This window comes from Protopterus annectens, chromosome 3.part0 (genome assembly GCF_019279795.1).
Source record: "Protopterus annectens isolate FY-2018-M chromosome 3.part0, PAN1.0, whole genome shotgun sequence".
NCBI lineage: Eukaryota > Metazoa > Chordata > Ceratodontiformes > Protopteridae > Protopterus > Protopterus annectens.
The window spans coordinates 582,208,854-582,227,073 of NC_056731.1; the positions used below are offsets into that span (position 1 = coordinate 582,208,854).

General features: G+C 40.9%; 1 protein-coding gene across 2 annotated transcripts in view; it reads left to right on the plus strand.

The window, feature by feature from the left end:
• The window catches only part of TPK1 (thiamin pyrophosphokinase 1), a 1,612,014-nt gene that overhangs the window by 260,091 nt on the left and 1,333,703 nt on the right, over positions 1 to 18,220 (plus strand). For both annotated transcript variants that reach the window (XM_044064986.1, XM_044064987.1), the window contains exon 2: positions 8,444 to 8,513. In XM_044064986.1, coding sequence (XP_043920921.1) covers positions 8,444 to 8,513 — 70 coding nt within the window. The remainder of the gene's footprint in view (positions 1 to 8,443; positions 8,514 to 18,220) is intronic.

Consider the following 18,220-nt stretch of genomic DNA (forward strand, 5'->3'; position numbering starts at 1 on the left):
AGTAGTCTCTCCTTTGATAATCACATTGCCACAGTAGTCAGGAAATCCTTCTACGTGGCACACCTCATCACAAAAGGTTTCTCATCCAGGAAAAAAGAGGTCATTGTTCCCCTCTACTCATCACTCATTAGACCCATTATAGAGTACAATACCCCTTTTGGTATGTACCTCACAAAACACCAAAACAACTGGAAAGGCCACAGAAATACCTCACAAAGAGGATTACCGGCCTCAAACAGATGCCCTACGCAGACTGTCTCAAAATACTGCAGCTTTACTCCATCGCATATCGCCTACTCAGAGGCGAACTCTGCCTAACACACAAAGCTGTGTCAAACCCAGAGCTTTTAGACATGCTCCACTTAAAGAAATCCCAATCCCTATGAGCTACATCTCTAGGGACCTAAACCTTGTCACCACAATAAACAGAATATGCTGGAGGGATAGGCTCCTGTCCCAGAGACTTCCCATACTCTGGAACAAACTACCTATCTATATCAAACAAAGCTTCTCATTAGCACTCTTCAAGAAAAATCTTGATGATTGGATAGGAGATAGGAAATTCACCCCGGGGATCACCTCTGTGGCTCTTCTCGACAGTGGCACAGGAAAATAAATTTCTTGGGTGGCGAAAGCCAGGGTACCTTTTGGCTAGGCTTATATAGGCCCTAGGCCAATAGCCTAGTACCTACCTATGAACCTATGTGTCCCTTAGTGTAGAACCTAGCTGTTCTAGTCTTTTAAAGAGTAGAGGTCTGTCTCATCTGGTCTCTGATCACATCTTTTCCTCTCCCGCAGCCTTATCTCTCCCTCTTTGTATGGCTTCCAGAACTGCACAGAGCTGGCCTGACCAGGGTTTGATAGAATGGAAGCATTACCTCTTATCCTACAGAGCCTATTCCCCTGAAGCTACTCCCTAGCATTCTTTTGGATTTTATCTTTCTCTCTTCCTCTTCCTCTTCTGGGTAACTAGTCCAGATGTGATCATCATTCCCATATCATTTTTGTGATCTGTTGCCACAGGTTTCACGTGTTCTAACTGCTGGTTCACACCAGGGTTGTCATGGTCCACATTCAGTTCCTTACACGTCAGCATTCAGTATTAGTTGCTGCTACCTTTCTGCCCACTTGGTCAGCCTTTTCAGATCCTTGCATTATTACACCTAACTTTGAGTCATTAGTTAGAAGGGTGATCCTGCTTTCTGCTCACTGAGTTAGATCTGAAATTAGCACTCTGAAGAGTACTTTACTCAGGACATCCCCCCATGAGCATTCCCATTGCAAACCTATACCTCCTACTATTCTAGCATTGAGCAGTCCTTTGTCTTGATCAAGCTCCAAATTTTCAAAGTTTCCTAACAGTCACTTCCATGGGACTGAATCAAAAGACTTGGTAAAATCCAAGAAGGCAATCTCTGTTGGCAATTCCCAGTTTGTTCCTTCTGCAATTTATTCACAAAACTGTTTAAGGTTTGACTGACAGATTCTGCTATCCATGAACCCTTAGTGGCTGTAATTTGGAAATTATTGTCCTGTATGAATGCAGCCAAACCATCCCTCAGGTTTCTCCTTAGCACTGTCCCTGTCACTGTTGTTAGGCTAACAAGCTAGTAGTTCCCTAGATTTTACTGCTGTCAGCCTTTTACAGGTGTACCGGGCCTGTTATTTTCCAGTCCTTGGGCTCTTCAGCAGTGGTCAGTGATGTACTGTGAAGCTCCATTAGAGGATCTGCCTCCATAGAGAACAAATTCCCGATGGCCCTGGGAGGCATCCCTTTTGATCCCTGTGTTTATCTTCCATCAAAAAAAAAAAAAAAAAAAAAAAAGACAGATCCCTCTCTGTCCTGGCATCTATCCAGTATTATTCCCATTCTACCATAGCTCGCTGTCAGCATGCCACCCTCCATTGTTTTCCTGTGTAAAGATTGAAACAAATATGTTCAATCAGTACATCTGCTTTTTCACAAGTCTTCTGTGATCCCCCTCTGATCTTTGCTCTTCCTCCTCACAATGTCTGTTGTTCCCTTCGTTCTTTTTTGCTAAATGTTTATAGAAGCCTGTCTTCTGCCATCTCCCTTTCAGTTTGTGCCTTTGCTGTCTTCACTTTTTTATTGTCTGTTTGCCTCCTTGTAATGTGCCTTGTCTGTCTTTGCCACCTCTCCCTTCAGCGTCTTGTATGACCAGTGTGTTGTCTTAATTGATAGTCTCACTTTCCTCTGTAACCATATTGGGTTTCTCTTTTTGCCTGTTCCTGTGTAACCACATCAGGCTTCTGTTTTTGCCTTTTGACTATTCCTCATACCTAGGCCATAGTCTTTAAGTACTGATTCTCTGACCCATCTTCATGATTTGGTTATTCCTTCATTTTATCCATAGTCCCTTAACTCATCTTTCTCTCTCACCAACTAATCATAATCAATTAGGTCTTTAGAATCCCACACCATCATCTTTATCTGTATGTTTTTATCCTTCATTCTCACTGTAATCCACACAGTGACCTGTTCGCTTTTGCCTAATGGCGCCTTTACTTGGACATTCTTGACCCGTCTATCTTAGTTAGGCTTACATTCAGAAATCTATACTTTCTGGTATAGCCCTGTAGCAGCTGACTGAACCCACCGTTGTCCAAGACCTCAGTTAGTTTCTCCTTCTGATTCTTCACTACGTTGGGGCTCAGGCTCTCCCAGTCTGCTACTGGCAGATTCAAATCTCCATGACTATAACCCTAGTCCTCCTGTTCAACTGTTTTATTTTCTTCTTTGGTCTTTAATCCTCCTTAATGTGCTTGGGAGCTGATGCACTGTAATGATCCACAACATTCCCTTCTTCCTCTACCTTAGCCACCTGCTTGGTTATCTTGGGTTCTGATCTTCCTCTTTCCCTTCTTGGGTTGGTATTCCTCCTCCTCTTCCTCTTTTTTGACCTTGCATATAATGTCCTCTTTATGTACATCACTCCTCTGCCTTGTTCCCTTCACTTTTTCCTAAACAAGATGTACAGAAGTGTTTTCTTATCACTGATCCATGTATTTAATGCACAATATCCACTCCACCCCCACCCCCACATGACTGCCTTTAGCTCTTCCATCTTCCTATGAAGACTTCTTGTATTGCATAGTAGTAATGTTAGGCCATGATTTGAATTACCCCTGCTTATTGCTGTTATATTCTTCTGTTATTTCTTAACTCTTTTTTCATCCGTTCTACGGCCTAAATACCTACCATCTCTTCTGCATCTGTTACACCATGTCCCCAGCATAGTTTGAAGGTACAGTCATTAAGACGTACAAATAGAACCCATCTTTGAGCACCACTGTTCCTTCTTGGTAAAGATGGAGCCTGTTCACCCTTCTCCATTGTTTTCAACTACAGACTGCTGACATTGCTTGATATTACTTCATATATCTTTTCTAACAAGTTATTGATGCGTGCATGCCCCATAGCATGCACATACCTGTCTGCTGTGATGAGCAAGGTTGCCTCCTCCTCCCATATCTTACTAAGCCTGAATGTCTAGTGTCATTGTAAACTGCTCTCCACTGTCTGCATTGCTTTGACTGTTACTCCTCTTGATGATTGCTTTTAGTTACCAACCCCCCCCCACTAGTTTTAATCTCCTTCCCTTCTTGCCCTAAGCCCTTACCACTGCTAGTTGCACTACCCACAACTCTCCTCTCCTCACTGTCTGTCCTGGTTGCCTAACTTCTGGGATGCATCTGATCCCTTTTGTATTCCTCCTGAATTCTTTCTGCAGGTTATTTTTTTTGTTCCTTTTATCTGAGTCACTCTTCCTGCCCACTTGCCTCCTTGTCTTCTTGTGGTGCTGGCTTTGTAGTCAGTTTGTTTCTCTACTTTAGTGCTCAGTCTCCCAGTCTTCTCCTGGCAGATTTAGATCATCGCAACTCAAAATCTACTCCTCCTTATCGCACTGTTTTATTCTCTTCACCAATCTGGAATCTTCCTCACTGTGTCACGTTTAGAGCTTTATGCATCATTATCTCCATCATGGAGTCAGCTAAAACTCCTCAAACTTAGCTTTATGCCCCATTTGGTATGTACCTCTCAAGACATCTGCAACAACTGGAAAGGCCTCAGAAATACCTCACTAAAAGAATCACAGGCCTAAAGCAGATGCCCTACGCTGACCGCCTTAAAAAACTCCAGCTATACTCTGTCGCATATCGTCTACTCAGAGGCGATCTCTGCTTAACATACAAGGCCATGTCAAACCCAGAGCTGTTGGACATGCTACACTTAAAGAAATCCCAATCCCTCAGAGCTACACGCTCCAGGGATCTAAACCTTGTCATCACAATAAACAAAACATGCTGGAGGGATAGGTTCCTGACCCAGAGACTCCCCAGACTCTGGAATAGATTGCCCATACATGTCAAGCAGAGTGCCTCTTTGGACCTCTTCAAGAGGAACCTTGACGATTGGATGGGAGAAAGGAAATTCACCCCAGGGATCACGTCAGTCGCCCTGCTAGACAGGGGTCCAGGAAAGTAAATAATGTGGGAAGAAATAGCCAGGGAATTGTTATGGCTAGGCTTGTATAGGCCCTAGGGCTGAAAGCCTAGTACCAACCTATGAACTTTAGTAACAAATAAAAATAAAAAAAGTATTCACATAAACAAAGTTATCTCACTTGAAGCTGGTTAAAGCCAGCTCATAATCATGTATCTTCCTGCTCCCTTTCTACATAACATTAATAAAACAACTAAAGCTGACCTTCTGTGGGGAAATTTCCATCTGGTTATATGAGAATTCAGTTTCAGTCTCTAACTTTAAATGCAAGATCCGGGGAATAGTATATATGAGAAGCAGCTTTTCTGTTTAACCTAGATGAATCTGTTTTGTTAAAAAAAACATCAGGTGTCACATTGTATATTATTTTAGCAAACCTTGGATAACTATTCTGTACAAACAACATAAAAAACCTTTGAAGATTCGCTAGACTTATTCTCACTCAAGCACCATTTTTGCTTGAAAATTCCCTGCAGATTATATTTGGAACAATAGCAACTTGCAAGCTTTTTCCATTTGTTTGCAGAGCTTGTGCCTGACTCTCTCCTCTTCATATGTCAGTCTGTGCCTGACTTGCAAATGATTTATAGTTATCTATTTCTTTTACTTTAAGTCATTTTGCCATGATAAAACACCACAAATATGCACAAAAGCTCCTAATTTTAAGGTGTTGCCAATGTAAATTTTCCTTAAAATTTCAGTCTTAAAGAAAGCACTGCAACTGTTCAGGAACAGATTGCTTGAGTGTTCAAAATTTTGTCAATAAGTGGTTTCTTTTGGCAAGATAATAATGTTGCACACCCCACTAGTGTTTTAAAGAATGTAGAAATATGTATAGGGTGGGAAATCCCATTGTTCTACGGACTGTTCAGCACAAGAAAAGACAGGAAGCTGTCATATACAAATAATTTAACTTCCAACGATGTACGGCGTCCCAAGAAAGTGACTTCCTAGAAAAAATATCATAAAGAAGCAAGGCTAAAGAGATATTCCTTCATATAATAAAAGCTAGGTGCACAGCCCATCTTGTTAAAAATATAACTTTGGTATAAAGCATATTTCTTAACTGTACAGATTTTTGCAGAATGTTCAGATTTTTGCCTCATATTTTTAGTCCATTTTTCATAAAATTGTGATTTTCTAGCAAAATATTCACAAGACATCAAAGACTGAATACAGAAAATTACAGACATTTGAGATTCAGACTTCATACCTTCAGAAATTCATGCTAATACAAAACCTATTGCTTTATCAACTTTATAAGTTTGTAAGAGCAATATTTAAAAATTGTCCCTATTTTTGGGGCTTGGTCCCCCCATTCTTTATGGCTTTGTCCAGATTTCTTGATCTAAGAAGTTGAGAGGTATGGTACAAAATGTTCCAGCTTGGAAAACACACACACACACACACACACACACACACACACACACACACACACACACACACACACACACACATAAAGTTACGAAATGTAAAAGATTAAATCTGTTATAGTCGTTAATCAGACAAGGAAACAACTTCTATTCTAAATTACTTAATTGAAAATAAAATGCATTTATGACCATGCAGATCCAGAAGGACTGTCCTGTGTCTTTAAGAATCTGGCTGAAGACTCTTGGTCATCACTGCTGAGACTAAGTTATTCATGCAGTGCCCTACTTGCAAACACTTTCAGCACTCTTGGTTGTATTTAATTGCATTTCAGGGTAAAAAAGCTAGCAGGTGTCCCATCTAGAAAGCGTCAAGATAGGTGCAGTGACATATTAACCCTGTACAGTCTTGATTCTTCCATTCTGACCTAAAATGGGCCATTCTGTTAAACAATCTAATCCTTATTTCTTTTACTGTACATGTTGGCTTCCATTTGTGAGAAGTTCTCTTCATTTTGTAAGCGTATATTGAGGTCCCAAGCAGAAATTACAGGCAACTATTTAAAGGCTTTGATGGACAGACTGTATTAATGTTGAGAGATAGTGATCAAACCTGGTCCCATTGCATATTGAGATAAAGCCCTGACTACAGCTTACATGACCCATGTTCATTTAGTGGCACAGGCACTGGAAGAAGCAGGCAGGCAAGAATTATTTATAATGGCCACTCACCCATGGGTAGAGTGGGAGACAGCATCATCCTTCTGTACAGGTTGGAGGGCAGATGTACTGCACCAGCAACTGACCTAACAGTGCTCATAAATGCATGCATAGTAGTGTACATGTGTGTTCTATAACTGCCAGATGTTGCCAAGCTGACACTGCCACCATGGAGACAGTGTGCTTGGTTGGTCCGTCAGACTAATTGGTGGGCTCCCTGTCATTTGATTCTTGATTCTTAAGATAGATGGAGCTGGTGAGCTCAGATGAGGAAAGAATAGGCCCCACAACTATCACTCTAGGAGGAGATATGCCAAAAATATGCTCCAAATGAGGATACCAGTGAGCTCAAGGGGTAGGACTGCCACCATGTCCAGGGGCCTGGTGTGACCAAAGATTGGTTGGGGGGGTGGGAGGGTGGAAGGCTTGCCTCAGGAATACAGTCTCATTCCCTGAGGAGGAATGAATGGGACAACTGGTGGAAGATAATGCAGCCAGTGTGTCAGGTTGAGTGGACTGTCGTGGGAGAAGAAAACTTGTAACAGGAATCAACAATATCATTGATATTTTGTCACAGTAGCTTGAATATATTTTGTGAATGGTGTGTAATGTGTGAGGTATGTTTATGCAAGATGTTTCAGTGTGTTTTCTTATCATAACCAAGTCATATTTTGATCTGTAGTAAATGTATACTTTTCAGCACATTAAAGATTGAGTGTAATCATTCAGAAAGCTGTTAAACCAAAATAGTGTGTTACAGAGCAGTTGCTAGGAAAACATAAGCTTGTTACCATTATGTTGGATGACTTGTGAGATTTCAAATTCCCACTGGTCAGTTGCTTTTAGCACAAAAACACACATCTGTTTGAGAGACAGTAGAATCACTGACACCTTAGCGTGAAAAAGTATTGTGAGTAAAGGCATGAAAAAGATTAACTTGGTTTATAAGAAAATGTGCTGCATTTGTTTATAGTGACATAACTGACCATTTATATATTCTGGAAAAGGTATAATCCCTGAAATGTGAATTGTAAAAAATAATCTAGAGAAAACTGCTGTGTTTATTCCAAGAATGTGATTAAAGTCTGAGAATATGTGGATTTCTTTACTGCATGTATATGCTTGTGCTAGCATTTCTAAAACATCTTTGATGTTTTGTAGGGTCTTCTTAATGATTTGCTTTACACACATGTTTGATAGTTGGGTATTTCCTTATCAGTTCAGCTTCAGATAAATCTAAATTGATAGTTATATAGTGACTGTGGTGGAATTTGTAGTACATCATTTTAACACCCTTGGTCACTCCCACCAGCACCTGCTGATATAATTAGAAGTGCCTTGGTATACACAAAAAGATGAATTCTGCTTATGGGCAAATGTGATAGTAATATTATTATCTCACAGATGCTGTCATTGTTGTGTTAATAATATTCTGCATGCCATCCTGGTATCCACGGCTTCTGCTATGTCATATCTAAAGATATTAAGCAACCAGCATTCTTGTTTTGTCTTGATGGCGGCCGCAGTGGTGCATGACCTTCCTGCGGTCGCGTGGGTTTCCTCTGGGTGCTCCAGTTTCCTCCCACATTCCAAAGATATGCTGCAGGTGGATTGGACACTCTCTAAATTGGCCCTAAGGTATGAGTGTGTGTGCCTTATGTGGAAGTTGGAGCACTGTGCTGGCAACTGGGCATAGTAAAATCTCACTGCCAATTGTTCTGCAGACCATTGTTCCACTGTGGCGACCCCTAACGGGAAAAGCTGAAAAAAGAAAATTCTTGCTTTGTCTGGCACAGACATAGGTCTCACTTTGTTCTTTTTTTTTAAGCTGTTATGAAAGCTTGTGCAGATGGAGGAGCAAATCAACTGTACCAGATAACAGAAGGAATGCAAGACAGGTAAGCAGAATGCCATTGCTTTATTGCCATGTTATTTATTGCTTGCCAGCTAAATAGCAACCTCTGTAGACTGCCTGGTAACACTGTGTACACAAGGCCAGTAGTGTGAGGATGAGACATTTTTACCATCTGCATTCAATTATCAGTGCCGTAGTTTTGCTGACTTAATCACCTCTGTACAAGTTGGTTTGAAGCAAGACAGAGAGGTTGTAGGCAGTAAAGGTCACTTTATGTAATTCCAACATATACAAATGAACCCATTATTTTTATTTGTTAACTCCCCTTGAACATACTTTGTCTGTTAAGCTATTTACTTTTATATTTTCTCTGCACTTTACATTATGCTGCATTGTGTACTCTTGGTTATGAAGTCACCATGGAGTTCACCAAGTTTCTAAACTGGAAAAATTGACACCATCGAAGTGCAGACCATGTGTTTTTTGCTCTTTTATTGTTTGAAATTAAGGAAAGTACCTTCTGGGTAATGAGAAAGATCTTTATAGAATGAGAAGCAATTAGCTAGCTAGCAGTTACAAAATATTGTGATATGGCCATATTCTGCTTAGTATGCCCATGTCATCTTGAATAATATGAGCATGGGTTATATGCCAGCTCCTGGATCACAGACCTTTGTGCTCATCCATACATTTAATTTATCAGCAGCATAAGAAATTATTGATATTTCGGGAAAGAGCAAAATGGATGTGAGGTGGATCTTGCTTGGAAAGTAAGTGAAAAAGCTGTAGATTTGCAGTGTGGGTCAAAACCAGAAAGAGCAGCTGTCCATGTAGGTTTCCTCTGGGATGTACATGGTGCCAGTGCATCTCCGAGAAAGTCTAAGAGAATTTTCTGGTGTTTCATATTTAGATGGGGAATATGGCAACAGAAAAAAGAAACTTAGGATGCAGAAATATATCAGTGGTTGAAATTTTAGCGACAAATTCAATGTGAAAATATCTCCACCCCCAGACGATACACCATAATTTTTGATTTTCATAGCCATTATCTAGAGGAAAGAAGATACCTCACCAAAGGTCTTCAGTGTACAAAAGTAGCTGAATTTATTTCTGTTTTCATTATACAGACTGGCCAACCATTTGTAAACGGTTTAGAGGTTAACATGTGGGTATTTAGCAGCAGGCATCTTTGTAGAAAGCCTCATTTTGCTGGAGGCATAGGAAGAAGCAGTTGTTGGTGACAACCGAAGAAGAGTTTACACTGGGCTACCACAACAAAAAAACACCACAGTGGTAAGCATTTTAGCATATCTCATAAGAAGCTCCAGGAGAATGAGACAAACACTTTAGAAGTAAAGAGGAGTGCAGATGATGTCCTCTGTAGAATTCTTACATATTAATGAATAAGTGCAACAGATCACTGCTCCCCTGTCTTCTACAAAGCCCTGTTTAGTGATGTACGTGAATTTAAGAATCATTTCTGTAGTTTGTGTGTAATTCTAGCAAAAATGTAATTTCTTTGAGAAAAGGAAAGTCTGGTTTTCTGTAATGTTTGGGAATACTGGGATCCTTTCCTTCCTTTCAGAATGAGAGGATAGCTGCAGCACAGGATGTGTGAAGTATTATTAGATGGACCAATTCCATTCATTTTTTGTTTATTTTTGTTGGTTAAATGGGGTAATGTACTCATTCATATGGACCTTTTTTAGGCTCAACCAGGCCTGGAAAAACTGTCTGGTTTTCTGACTTACTCAGAGTAGTACAGTAGGCAAATAGAGGCTGAGTGGCTTGGGGAGATGGCCATCCATTTCCATTTTAAATGTCTTATAAAAACCTATTGGGAGCTCATTGGGTCCTGGGTCCTCCTTGGAAGTTAAAAATGTATAGTTTGGTAAATTTTACCTATTGATATTGGAATGTTTAACATATTACTTTTATCATATGTTACATGGGGACAGGTAATGACATTAAGAAATGCAGAACCCTGTGCTTGTGGAGAGTTTTTTTTTCCTTTTGTGTATAGGGTTTTGTAGAATTTAAAAATAATTTAATGAATACCTTTGAGGTGGTAACAGCACATACTGCATTCATCTGTGGGGAAAGTTAATTATGTGCTCTTACTTGCACTATTTTAGTTTCTTAACAAGTAATTTCAGAGATGTAAGGTTCTTGTCATAGAAAACTTCTCATATCCCCCCACTTATAGCTTTATATTATGTCTTATCATTAAGCAATTAACTTTTCATTTCAACCCATAAAAGATGCTAAGATAAAAAAAAACGTAAGAGAAGCAAGGCTATTTATCATTTCATAATCTTGTTTGTTTCACAATTTAATTTAAATGGCAGCTTCCTCTAAAACTAGAATTTCAAAGATGTCCCTCTTTGAATTTTGTGAAATGCGTATGTCCTGAGGCCTTCTTTTTTCCTTATCAATATACAGGAAAAAAGGGATTGGTCTCTGCATACTTGGTTGACCGTACCAGCATAGTTGTTTTCAGAGTAATGTAGTAGAGATAATGATATGAGTTTGTGTAAGATGTGATGTTCTCATTTGTCACTTTTTCCTTTAGGCATGAACTTATGAATATAGAGGATACTATCCCATATGCAAGTCAAATCTGTGAAAAGTGCTGCTACTCCTATATGTAAATAAGCAATTTGTGACCAAGCTGAGATGGTTTTAGAAGTCCTCAGACTTTAAGGAGCCCTCAGTATAGTATTACATATCTAAATCTGCATGAAATGATTCACAAAGAGTGTGCATATCTGTCCCAGATGGTGTGTATATGCTTCACATTTATGTAATTTCACTAATGCTGTAACCTAATCCTGGCAGCTGGGGGGAGGGCTGTGCGGGTCTCATAAGAGCTTTCCATTAGAGTTTGCTGTAGTTGTAGTTCAGCACAGCTGCCTTGTAGCTTACCAAAACTTTTGTAAGGGGAACATAGGAGAGTCAGCTAAGGAGAGAAAGCAGACAACAGAAACACTAAAGGAACACATTAAGGGGATTGTTCTGGAGGAAGTTGCAGTGAATGGTTAATATTTTCTTGTTTGGATAGTCACCAAAGTTTCCAAATATATACTTTAATAGGAAGTTGGAGAAGGAACAAAGGTAGAGTATGTAGGAGAGAGGATTAAAGAAGTGTTAAGAATTTTTATGACACAGACGTAAAAGACAGACAAGATGGACAGGAACAGTATGCTGGACTAACAATTGGAGGGGATACAGACATACAAGATGAAGGAAAGGCGCACAAGGAATGGCAATGAGGGCCTCTTCCATGGTCCAGAGACCTTTAATGATTTCCATGCCATGATGACCTTAGACAGAGGAGACACCAGTGGTGAAAAGGATTGAAGTCCCTGGTGGTGTGGATCCGATTGGGACAGGTAGTCTTGCACATACTGTGGGAGACAGTCATAAGGGTTCCACTGTCCCTCAATTCCCCTTTCAACTGCAACCTCCACCAAACCTTAAATTTCAAGGTGTTGGCTTCCCAGGCTATCATATCTCGGGTGGATCACAGAGGGTGGAGACAAAATGCCTCAACAGCTCCCTTGAAGCAATCCCTGGATAGGCAGAGTTCCATTGGACCCACAGAAAAAAAGTGGAAAAAAAAACACAAAAAGTAAAAGGAGGGAAATGGAGACAGCAAAATGCCTTATATGATTTTAACAGCAAATGCCTTTAGTTCAATGCCAAAAATCAGAACAGTGATATTTTTATTTCAGAATGTTAAACAGTCTGTAACAAAGCATATGACTAAATGTAATTATTTTAGTAATAAATAGCGACAACTGCTGGTTCAGGTATTTTAGCACTTAAAATATTCAGCTTTGCAGTTATTGGGGCACAGAACCAGCTGATTCTGTTGCCTCAGGCACTGTGCATAATTAGAAGCAACCTTACCTGGTGCTGAGAAAACAAGAATAAAAATAAAAGATTAATGATACTGATTTGTGAAGTATGCTTCAAACTATAATATTTTCAAATGATAGTTCTGTAAGCTTTTTACATATAGGTTTGATTAAACAAAATAGCTGCAAACTTTCTGCTGTGTAACCTCCACCATCAGTCTTGCCCTTGAACTTGCTTTCCCCATAACTCCTGTATTAGCAAATGAAATATGTAATGCCCATAAATGTAATCAAGCTTCTAAAACATGGGAAATGGAGAAAAGTTTGTATTTAAAGTTTCCATAGTTAGTAGGTAAAGTACTCATCCTGCAAAAATAAATGCTAAGTATGTCTGTAGTAAAAGATGGAGAACTTTACAACTGGAAAGATGTTGTAACAGACAGTACTGAACTTCTGCCTCTGCTGGGGACGATAATTGAGGTATTGCTCTACTTATTGGTGATATGTTTGCTGCAGTGGCAGCTTTGCAGATAATCCATTTCATGAAGGCCTGAGTCTTGCAGGTGTTGCTCTGCCTGTATAAGCTCAGTTTAATGATTGCCATTAACTGTCACTTTTAATATGTGTGTTTTGCATTGCTGCTATTTATATGACACTACAATGATATTGTAATCAGTAGCACCGATCAAGGACTCTACCATTGCATTTGGCAGTAATGCAGACCTAGTAAACAGTATATAATTCAGTAAGTCCCTGTCTCCCTTTGAGGTGTATGGTGTCTCTGAATGTATAATTTACAGAAGATGAGAACATTTTAAAAAGCCCCAGTACATGATCGATACCATTTTACATGCCTTAAAGAAATGTGCTGCAGTGGTCTTTGTTAGTGCAGCCTGTAAATAATAAGTTAAGTAAATACATTTCTGACTTAAAAATTCACTAAACACACTGAATTATAACCATGGTAATACAGTACAAGTAACAGCATACAAACAAGGCATAGTATTCAATGGTTATTGTTGAAGTGCAATTAAATTCATAGCACAGAAAAATGTATTTGCTTTGTAATAAAAATAAAATAATAATGAAGTATAAGTCAACAGGTAGATGTTCATCGTGTTGCCCTGCTGCAGTCATCACACGTGGGTTTTTCTGCCGTTAGGCGGTCACGCAGTCAGCCTGAATTCCAAAGTCTTGGTCCGGTGTCGGTTGCTGTTGCTTCTTCCCTGACGACAGTGCACCAGGGGTATATAAGAGGCATCCAACACCATTTTCTCCAGTCTTTCTTGCCACTCGGTGCCCGAAGCAGAAGCAGTTCGCAAATGCCGGTCGGCCGACACCTGAGATTTTCGATTTGAATTTCAGTCCGAAGTCTTCAGTAAAACTAAGTACCCCGTTGGGGAACATTTTCTTGACTCAGTCCGATGTCAGAAAAAGTTAACAATTGCATTTCTTATGGGAAGCAAATACCTCATAAGGACTTCCATTCCTCTTGTATTCCTTGCCTAGGCCCAGACCACGACGTCACAGTTTGTCGGTTTTGTGCTAGGTTTAATAAACGAACTATCAAACACTGTTTTGGTTTCGCACGGCATTACTTTGGTAGGAAATTTAATTATATCATGCCATCGGAGCAGCCGACGACCGCCATACATAAAAAACGCAATGATAAGGACAGGCAGCCTAGGAACAAGCCAGACTCCGAGGCCTCAGCTGGGCCTGTCGCCGGTTCTCCGTTTTTCAGTGAGGCGCCTGCACAGCCCCTGACGACCGTAGAACTGGAACCCCAGACAGCTGCGGATTCCCAAGTGGAGCCTACTAGGCCGATGCAGCCATCTTCCGACACCGGAGCAGAAGTAGACACCGGTGCAGTGGAAACACCTTTGGTTGCAGAAGGTGTCTTCAGACCGACTACACTCACCATTAAATCTTATGCTAAGCTTAAAACTCCTTTAAAACCTAAGAAAACTGTACATAGTCAAAGGTTCAAGGCCCCATGCCTAAGAAACGGATGCTTAACATGGCTGAAGATTTGATTACCCTTATCAGGGGTTCCCATCCCCCTCCTGATAAAAGACCAAGACAAGAGGAGGATTATGCATCCTCTGACCAGTTTTCACTCTCCTCAGATTCTTCTGAGGAACAGGATTACACTTTTCCACCTTATGAAGACTCTGATGCTGAAGACTCTATTCCCTCAGCATCTCCCCCCCTGAAGACTACTCCTTTGGGGAAACTTTACATACCATGAGGGAACATTTCCACTGGGAAGGCCAGGATTACTCAGATTCTAAGAAAAGGCTCCGAGAGTTCCTTTTACTACCCCAGCACAGACCTCTTGCTCTCCCTCCTGTTTTAGATATTGTGGATGATGTTTACTTGGAGTCTAGTTTAAATCCAGACTCTCTACCTCCTGCTCCAGCCAAACCAGACAGATACTACAGAGTACCTGACTCACACAAATTCCTTTATAAAAGTCCTGTAGCTGACCCAGAAACAATTTCCTAGGGTCCTAAGGGAGCTAAAGCTTCTATGGCTAAAAATCCTGTGCCCTCTGAAAGGGATTCCAGAGCCCTAGATAGATGGGGAAAGAAAATATACACCTCAGCAACTCTGGCTATGAGAGCATTAAATTGCCAGTTTCACATGTTGAAATATCAGCAATTCCTAATGTCTCAGTTAAAACAAAAAATGAGCACACATTCAGAACAGTCTGAATTCAAGGAAATGCAGGATCTGTTGCATGCAGCTGAACAGGTGGGCAAACATACTTCACAATGCGGATTTGATTCATTGGAAGCTTCCTGTAGAGCAGCTCTTACTGGCTCTGTCATACGTAGACATGCTTGGTTAAAAGAACAAACCCTTCCTGACCATGTTAAAGCAAAATTATTGGATGCACCTTTACAGCAGGATGTATTATTTGGTGTCAAAGCAGAAGAGGTTTTAAAGAAAATGGAGGATAAGGCAAAGTCTATGCAAACGGTCAAGGATTTTTTGCAGGTACAACCCCCTCGTTTCAGCAGAAATTGGACAACAAAAAACTGGTCCTTTCCAGCTTCTGACAGATCACAGAGGGGCAAATACAGATGCCCAAGGGGCAAAGGTCAGTCACAGGGCCCTTACAAACCTCGCCAATGGGGTACTGCTACCCAGAAAGGAGGAGAAGACAGGCCCCAAGCTAGCAGAAGACAAACACAATGACTCTGTCCTCAAACTACCAAGCAAATCTCTCCTGGTAACTCCCTTGGGAGGAAAACTAGCACTTTTTGCAGACAACTGGCACATCATCACAAAAGACAAATGGGTTCTAAACATTTTCTCTCAAGTATACAGATTCCACTTTCATACCTTACCAAGGATCAAAGGAATGCCAAACCTGCCACCAAATCAATGGGCAGAGGCACAAAAACAAATTACAGCTCTCATGGACATGAGAGCCATTCAACAGGTACCTACACAGGAGCAAGGACAAGGATTTTAGTCAAGACTCTTCCTAGTCCCAAGAAAGTACAAAGCATTGAGACTCATTCTGGATCTTTCAATTCTGAACACCTATCTGCAAGTACCAAAATTCAAGATGCTAACACTACAGCAGCGTCTTCCCATGCTGGGCAAGAATGCTTGGCTAGTCACTTTGGACCTCAAGGAGGCATACCTGCATGTCCCTATCAGACAAAATTGCAGAAGATACCTCCGCTTCATTGCAGGTTCAACGCATTATCAATTCTCTGCACTGCCCTTTGGCTTATCTACTGCGCCCAGGGTCTTCACAAAATGCCTGGCACCAGTAATTGCATACTGCAGACAAAGAGGAATTCAAATATACCCATACCTGGATTACTGCCTTATTCAAGTAGAAAGCAAGGACATTCTTTTAAAGCATCTGGCATTTATCAAACACCTTCTAAGTTGCCTAGGGTACACAGTAAACGAAAAGAAATCAAAACTAGTGCCCTCACAAAACATAATATTCCTGGGTGCCAGCTTGAATACAACAGCCCAGATGGCTTATCTCATGCCAGAAAAGCAACGACAGCTGATTCAATATTTCAAAATAATGGCAACAAAGACCCAACTCCCTGCAAGAAAAGTTCTGCAGGCCTTGGGATTCATGGCATCTTGCATACTACTAATACCATTTGCAAAACTGCATATGAGGAAATTACAATGGTACCTGAAAAGTGTATGGACTCAGCACAGCCACAGCTTGTAAACAATGATACCACTCATTCCCTGCCTTCAACAGGAGTTTCTATGGTGGGCACAGGCATGCCACCTCAAGAAGGGTTAGCCTTTCACCTTAACCACAGCCAGGCAAACTATGACAACAGATGCATCGGACTATGCTTGGGGAGCACACATGGCAGGGTAGTGCACTCAGGGCAAATAGATTACAGATCAGAGGCATCTGCATATCAATCAAAAAGAAATGCTAGCAGTACAGAATGCCCTAACAGCTTTCAAGGACCTTCTACACCCAGGACAGCTAATGATAAAGACGGACAATACCACAGTAATGTGGTACATAAGCAAGGGGGCACACATTCCTACCCTCTATGCAGGCAAGCAATGACCTTGTGGAACACTGCACTGTCTTACCAGGTTCAATTACAAGCACAATTCCTGCCAGGAAAGAAAAACACATTGGCAGACGACCTAAGCAGAAACATCATGGATCCACACGAATGGAAACTAGATCCACAAGTATTTGCAATGATAGCTCAAAAATGGGGACGCTCAGACATAGATCTGTTTGCAAGCCCCCACAACCACCAACTTCAAAAATTTTGCACAAGGACCTTCCATCCACTAGCTTGGAAAGTGGACGCCCTCTCATTCAGTTGGAAAACATTAACAGTGTATGCCTTCCCTCCACTGCCTCTTCTAGCAAAGGTACTGCTGAAAGTCAGATTACAGAGGTCACAAATGATACTTGTTGCACCAGACTGGCCACGCCAGCATTGGTACCCAATTTTAAGGAACATGGCCCATGGCCCACCATGGATTTTGCCACAAATTCCTCACCTGCTCACCCAGCGAGACAATCAGATTCTACACAGCCAGCTCCAGACTTTAAACCTGGCAGCATGGCAAATTACCTAAACAACCAGACAACACCTTTATCTAAAGCTGTTATGGATGTCATTCTGGAGGCCAAGAGGCCCAGCACCAGGAAAATTACAAGCACAATTGGAAAAGATTTTAATCCCCTTGATCCAAACATCCCTCAGATTCTACAATATTTAACTGAGATGTTACACAAAGGACTTTCCTTTTCATCTATTAAGATCCACGCCTCAGCAATTTCAGCTCATTACAGCACGGATCCTCCTTTATTCTCACATCCACTCCTAAGACAGTACCTCAGAGGGGCTAAGAACTTAAGACCGCCAAGGAGAGCTCCAACACCTACTTGGGATCTCAACTTTGTTCTGGAAAAGCTTACACTGCTGCCCTTCGAACAGCCTTTTCAGCTGATTTAAAATTTCTTTCATGGAAAACTGCCCTACTACTAGCAATAAACTCAGCTAGAAGAGTCTCAGAGCTACAGGCACTAATGGCAGTGGAACCTTTCTTCATTTTTCATCAAGACAGAGTCTCTCTATGAACTAACCCTTCCTTTATGCCAAAGGTGGTATCCAGTGTGGCCCTAGACCAAACCATTCACTTGCCCACCTACTTCCCAAATCCCTAGAACAAAGGAGAAAGACTCCTGCACTCTTTGGACATTCACAGGCAATTACATTACTACTTGGATAAAACTAAGGCTTTCAGAGAAACTGACCAGCTCTTTGTAGCCTATGCTACAGGATCACAAGGAAAAGCTATCTCAAAACAGACCATTTCTAAATGGATAGGGCATTGCATACATTTCTGCTACACACAT